The sequence below is a fragment of the Staurois parvus genome, unplaced genomic scaffold, assembly GCF_062004578.1.
Source record: "Staurois parvus isolate SC_StPar_1 unplaced genomic scaffold, SC_StPar_1.0 ptg000362l, whole genome shotgun sequence".
Classification (NCBI taxonomy): domain Eukaryota; kingdom Metazoa; phylum Chordata; class Amphibia; order Anura; family Ranidae; genus Staurois; species Staurois parvus.
The window spans coordinates 9,363,487-9,369,803 of NW_028318158.1; the positions used below are offsets into that span (position 1 = coordinate 9,363,487).

General features: G+C 36.6%; 1 protein-coding gene across 1 annotated transcript; it reads left to right on the forward strand.

Annotated features, from left to right (window-relative positions):
* Positions 1-1,197: 1,197 nt before the first annotated feature.
* LOC149456422 (homeobox protein Mix.1-like) lies at positions 1,198-5,424 on the forward strand. The gene is made up of 3 exons (XM_089685000.1): positions 1,198-1,351; positions 3,893-4,158; positions 4,688-5,424. Exons 1-3 carry the CDS (start codon positions 1,198-1,200, stop codon positions 5,411-5,413), a joined length of 1,146 nt encoding a protein of 381 aa, XP_089541126.1. The 3' UTR covers positions 5,414-5,424.
* Positions 5,425-6,317: the final 893 nt, after the last annotated feature.

A 6,317-nucleotide genomic window follows, 5' to 3' on the forward strand; every position in this document is an offset into this window, starting at 1 on the left:
TAACTATTATTGTAATGCTTGCTTGTAATCTGGAATATCTGTTATTTTCTACTTCAGGTGTTCTTCCCACTTGACACTTGATGATTGCTATTTAAGAATCTATCCATGCATTGTATTTACCCATGCACTAACATAGGTTATGCTTTTTATGTTATAAAAAAATGAATACAAACTTATTGAAATTGAAACAAAATTGACTGTGGCAGTAAGCACTCTAACCATATGAAAATTTAACAATCGGTTTACTTACTCGATTTTTTAGTTGAGTTTTCTTTCTAGGTATGGAAAGCTTACTGCTAGAGGTTTGCCTAACATATTGAAGGGCAATAGACAAATAGATGGGTATTAGACAGATGGACAGAAAAGAGATAGATAGATAGATAGATAGATAGATAAATAGATAGAGATTGACATAGGGGATTCATTGTTAGCACTTCTGCCCTGCAGCACCAGGGTCATTGGTTTGAACCCCAACAATAATACTATCTGCACATTGCATGGGTTTCCTCCCACACTCCAAAGGCATGCTGGTAGGTTAATTGGTTCCTGTTTAAATTGTCCCTAGTATATGTATATATGTATGTATGTAGGTGAAATAGAGACCTTAGATTGTAAGCTCCTTGAGGGCAGGGACTGGTGGCTGATGTCAAAGTACAATATATGTAAAGAGCTGCAAAAATCGTTGAGGCTATATAAATACTTGTAGTGTGTGTGTGTGTGATAGATACATGATATTTTACCTTATACTACACCACTCTCCACATTATTGAACTCTAATTGTCTGTCATGCATGGTCTAGTATTTCAATTGTCCCATATTTGCCCCTAATTGATGTAAGCTGTATACAGCTTGTAAGGTGTATATATAGGTTAAGGTTTCTGAATGTTCTTGGAGGATATGCTTGGCCCAGAAGTGTGCCTTCACCCAGAGATGTGTATTCCATCCCATTGTGTCCACTTCCCTGCAGGAAATAATGACTGGCCTCTTTAACCTGCTGACAATAGTGTCTACCTGCCTGCCACCCATCTTCACACCTTTCAAGGAACCTTTCACATCTCATTACTTTGATCATCCTGGCTGGCCCTGGGTGTATTTAAAAGAGAGCAGAGTGCCAGTGAGCAGACACAGTGCCCAGTCCAGAGGAGAGCATAGCAGTCCAGAGGAAAGCAAGGAGGAAAGCACAGAGCCAGCTGGAAGATGGCTGGATACACTCAGGACAATGAGGACTACTTCCCAGGTTGCTTTGCATCTAGCCCCAACAATATGGTCTTCACTGAACCCCAGAACCAATATGGTAGTCTCAATCTGGTCTCCCTGCAACAGAATGACTTTGAGTCAGTCTGTGTGAACGGTAAGTATGTTCACTATTCAACCAATACATAATGATGGAACCCTTTGGGTATCTGGCTTAGGTGGAACTACAGGTCTCAGTTGGCTATTCCAGTCTTTATTATTTTTAAAAAGTGTTTTTTGTATACTTATGTTGGACATCTTATGTTTCTCTTGGAGCTTTTAGGCTATAGGTCTTAGCATTACCATACCAGATGCTAGTTTGATAAAAGAAAGTAAGCTGTAAGTTTCAAATCACTCCACCAAAAAGTTTATAGTTTAATTGCTAGCTGGGGATGGCAGGACATCTGAGACTTCTAGCTTACAGAGTACTTGTAAACTGCGATTAATCTGAATTAATGTAAAGTGACACTGATTATGAAAACCAAATTATTATTATTATTCAGATCTGTGTATTTTAAAAAAAAACTTTTTTTTAAAGATTTTAAAGAGAGCAGGGGCGGGTTTGAACCCCTGTCATATTTTTAATACAGTCTGAATCCTCTCTATTTGTCCCGGTGAGCAGTGTCACAGAAGGCAATGGATAATCCAAAAATCTTCAGTTGTTACTGGAATAGAGGGGCAATCTTTCAATGAGGATACTTGTTCTGGTTACAATTGTCTGTCAGGGGAATTCCCTCACTTTGAAGAGATTTTCTTTCACTTACTGTTGTGTCTCTGGGACAAAAAAGAGAGTTTGCTCCCCATAAAAACGTGGCAGCAAAAAACAAAACTGATTCGGGTCTTCATTATTTAATTGTTCCCTACTTTATTGAAAGCTAAAAAAACTATTATATATATATATGCCCTAAGTGGAAATGTTATCATATCCTGAAGATAACAATGATCTGTCTTGTGTTTATTCATCAACTTACATTTGAAGGTTATACCCTTTATATATATTGCATTTGCAGGTGGAGTTTAGTCTACCTCATACTGCTTGGGGATTATAGTGGCAAGCCTTTTGTCAACTATAATTCTCAATATTGTCCCTGTCATTCTTGAAATGCATGTTTTTTTGGCATTTCCCATATGGAAGAAAGATACATTTTAAATATATTTGAAAAATGTTCTTCCCAAATATATTGCCATATATTTGAAATGCTAAAATTTTGTCCATATTCAATATATTTCAAAATATATTTCAATAAATATATATATATATAATATATATACATACTGCATGTTGAAATACGTTTTTATGACAAAATATATGACAAATATTTTTAAAAATACATTTCAAATATACTGTGTGTCTTTAAAAATACAAATCTACATTTCTGGAATGCATTTACAAATATATGTCAAAATATATGTTCAAATTACTTTTTTATATGTTAAACAAAAATATATTTAAAAAATGTATATTTTTAAAAATATATATTTTTTAAATATACTTCAGATTTTTGTAAAAATACAAATCTACATTTCTGGAATGCATTTACAAATATATGTTAAAATTACTTTTTTTATATGTTAAACAAAAATATATTTAAAAAATGTATATTTTTAAATATATATATTTTTTAATATATTCTTCAGATTTTTGTAAAAATACAAATCTACATTTCTGGAATGCATTTACAAATATATGTAAAAATATATGTTAAAATTACTTTTTTATATGTTAAACAAAAATATATTTAAAAAAAATTTATTTGTAAAAATATATATTTTTTAAATATATTCTTCAGATTTTTTTAACATATAAAACAGTTATTTTAACATAAATTTTTAAATATATTTGTAAATGCATTCCAAAAATTTAGATTTGTATTTTTAAAGACATGCAGTATATTTGAAATTTGTTTTTAAAAATATTTTACATATATTTTGTAAAACGCATCTCAACATGCAGTGTGTATATATATATATATATATATATATATATATATATATATATATATATTGAATATGGCCAAAATTGTAGCATTTCAAATATATGGCAATATATTTGGGAAGAATATATTTCAAATATATTTTTCTTCCATGTGAGTTAACTGCCACATGTTCCTTCACATACAATGCAACAGGTAGAGTGTTTGACCCAAGAGGGTATTAGGAAATTGCAGTAGCTGGTGTGGAAACCTTACCACCAGAATACCTGGGAGATAGGAGAAACTGTTAAAGGAGACCTCTTTTTGAACACACTAGAGATCTCTGGCTCCAGTGCCTTCTAAGCCACTGACCTGGAACAGACATGCAAACGGTGAAGATGGAAACTTGAATTTCTACATGTGGAATACGTGTAGAAATTCAAGTTTCCATCTTCATCATTTGCATGACCAGAAGTATTGAAGTTATTCAATCAACAGTCAGCTGCTCTCATTCAGTGGGCAATTTCCTAAAACATTTCGTACCTAGCTTGTCAACTATTTTTTTACTTAATTGGTGCTCCAGATTTGTTTGTTGTGGTTGCTCACTATTCATGTCGGTGTTTTTAGCTTTGGGCACCCATCATCTACTGTATGTCTGAAGGTATCAGTTTGTGTTGTGTTGTTATGAAGCATCTGTATATACTGCTAATGATGTGATGAGCAAGGCATAATTATTTTATCTACAGAAGAGATAAAGGAACAGGCCACCAACAACCAAGCCCCCACTGAGTCCCCAGCATCAAAGAAGAATGTGACGCATACTAAGCAGGTGGCAGTCACTGCACCCATGGTTATGGAACAAGCAGCTATATCACAGCGCAGGAAGAGGACAGTGTACAGCCAAGAGCAACTGGATGTCTTGGAGGAGTTCTTCCAAAGAAACATGTACCCAGATATCCACCACCGAGACGAACTGGCCAAATTAATTTATATTCCTGAGTCCAGGATCCAGGTATGTGGATAATTGACCGTCAACAATGTGGATATTTCTTGCACAGGCACACAAGAACTCTCCATTTAATTTCTGCTTTTTCTACTTTGTTTTTCTTTTCATGTACCTCTTATCCAATATTCTAAAGTCCCATTCTTTACCTCTTCCAAAGCAATTTAATTACATGATACCCCTCCTATTCCAAATGCTACTATATTTTATTGTGGTCTACCTGCAATTGCCTCTCTCCCAATGGTTATTCTATTTTCACCTACATACATTGGTGGTGTTTTGTTATGTGTCATATGCAATATTTCTGTATTAAGTTTAGAGGAAACTTGTAAGGCTGTAGCATCCTCTTCTCAGGGATACCATCACAGTTGTTCCTGGAGTGAAAGATTTAAATAAAAGAATATGTGTTTATTATATTAGTAAAGTAACTACAAACCCAAAAGTGGTCAGTTCTCTGGGTCGTTGTGTTACTTTGCATAATTAATTTTAATTCACTGGTTTTATTTTATGAAACTCAATCATTTTTTGTTTTTGACAGGTTTGGTTCCAAAACAGAAGGGGAAAGTCCAGACGTGAAAAGGGCAAATCCACTTATTTCACAAATTCAAGTATGAGCTATTCCAACATCCAGCAACCAGAAAATATCTATCCTACAGTATCAACAGCAAAGCATCCAATGACTGCCGGTGAACAACCCCAGGTCATGGTTCCCCAACAACAGCCCATGTTGAATGTACCACAAGATTTGTACAACCAATCTTCAGAGTCTACCCCCTATTCTCATTATTCCTGTCCTGTTCCACAGGAGAGGTTTATGATGCACCAGGCCTCACCCAACATGTGCCAGCAACAAAATTCACAATCTAACAACCAACAGCACTTGTACAAAAGCATGGCTCATGTCATGAGCCCCAAGGCAATGGACTTGAGCAGACGATCTTATAGGCTGCCTACAGAATCTAATTGCATGATCGACTTCAGTAGCTACCCACCCAACAAGACCATCACACCAGAAATGAGTGTCAACATCCCACCAATCCCACCACCAATCCCACCATCTACAGCTACAAGGAACCGCAGTGAAGTCAATCCTTATACAAGGCAAACAACCTACTCAATGTCAACCATGCATGATAAATACTGCATTGAAGGTACTGAGTCCGATTCTGGTGTTAGTGACAGATCTCCAGATTCTGGCTGTGATCCTAAAGAAATCCTCCCTTCTGTTCTCTCTAGACTGGAACTGCTGAACACAAAAAATTAATAGGGCGGCACAGTGGCTAAGGTGTCCGTTTATGACACAGAGATTAGCTGCGATTCAAAGGATCGCAGCTACTCTCTGATCATTCACAGTTTATGACACTCAGGAGATCAGCGGAGAACATGTTCAGCCCTTCACTGGAGATCTGTGTTCTCCCTCCAGATTCTCCAGCCCAGAGCTGGAGAATTGGAGGAACTGCAAACTAAGGTGTCCGTTTATGAACCAGCAGTAATAGATCACTGCTCAGTTCTCCGGCATTCTCGGAGAACACAGTTCTCCTGTGAATGCCTTTTATGAAGCGGTGTAGATCAGTTCTCCAAACGAAGGGAGAACGGTCTACAAACGCTGGAAAATGGCTGATTTTACTATAATCTCGCGAGATTACAGTAAGAGATCAGTTTACTAAACAGAGGTAAATTATTGCTGCTTAGGTGTCCGTTTATGAACCAGCAGTAATAGATCGCTGCTCAGTTCTCCTGTGAATGCAGTTTATGAAGCAGTTCTCCAAACGAAGGGAGAATGGTCTACAAACGCTGGAGAACGGTCTACAAACTCTGGAAAACGGCTCATTTTACTATAATCTCTCGAGATTATAGTAAAAGATCAGTTTACTAAACAGAGGTAAATTATCTCTGCTTAGTTTTTGGTCTCTCTGATTCTCCAGCTCTGGGCTGGAGAATCTGGAGGGAGAACACAGATCTCCAGAGAAGGGCTGACATGATCTCCTGAGTGTCATAAACTGTGAATGACCAGAGAATAGCTGATATCTGTTGAATCGCAGCTATTCTCTGTCATAAACGGACACCTTAGTTTGCGGTCCCTCCGATTCTCCAGCTCTGGGCTGGAGAATCTGGAGGGAGAACACAGATCTCCAGTGAAGGGCTGAACATGTTCTCCTGAGTGTCAT

Bases quoted from the DNA above. Each gene is read 5' to 3' on its own strand.
- LOC149456422 (XM_089685000.1), top strand. From the start codon at position 1,198: ATGGCTGGATACACTCAGGACAATGAGGACTACTTCCCAGGTTGCTTT. The intron at 1,352-3,892 runs GTAAGTATGTTC...TTTTATCTACAG, and splicing joins TGAGTCAGTCTGTGTGAACG to AAGAGATAAAGGAACAGGCC. The intron at 4,159-4,687 runs GTATGTGGATAA...TGTTTTTGACAG, and splicing joins TTCCTGAGTCCAGGATCCAG to GTTTGGTTCCAAAACAGAAG.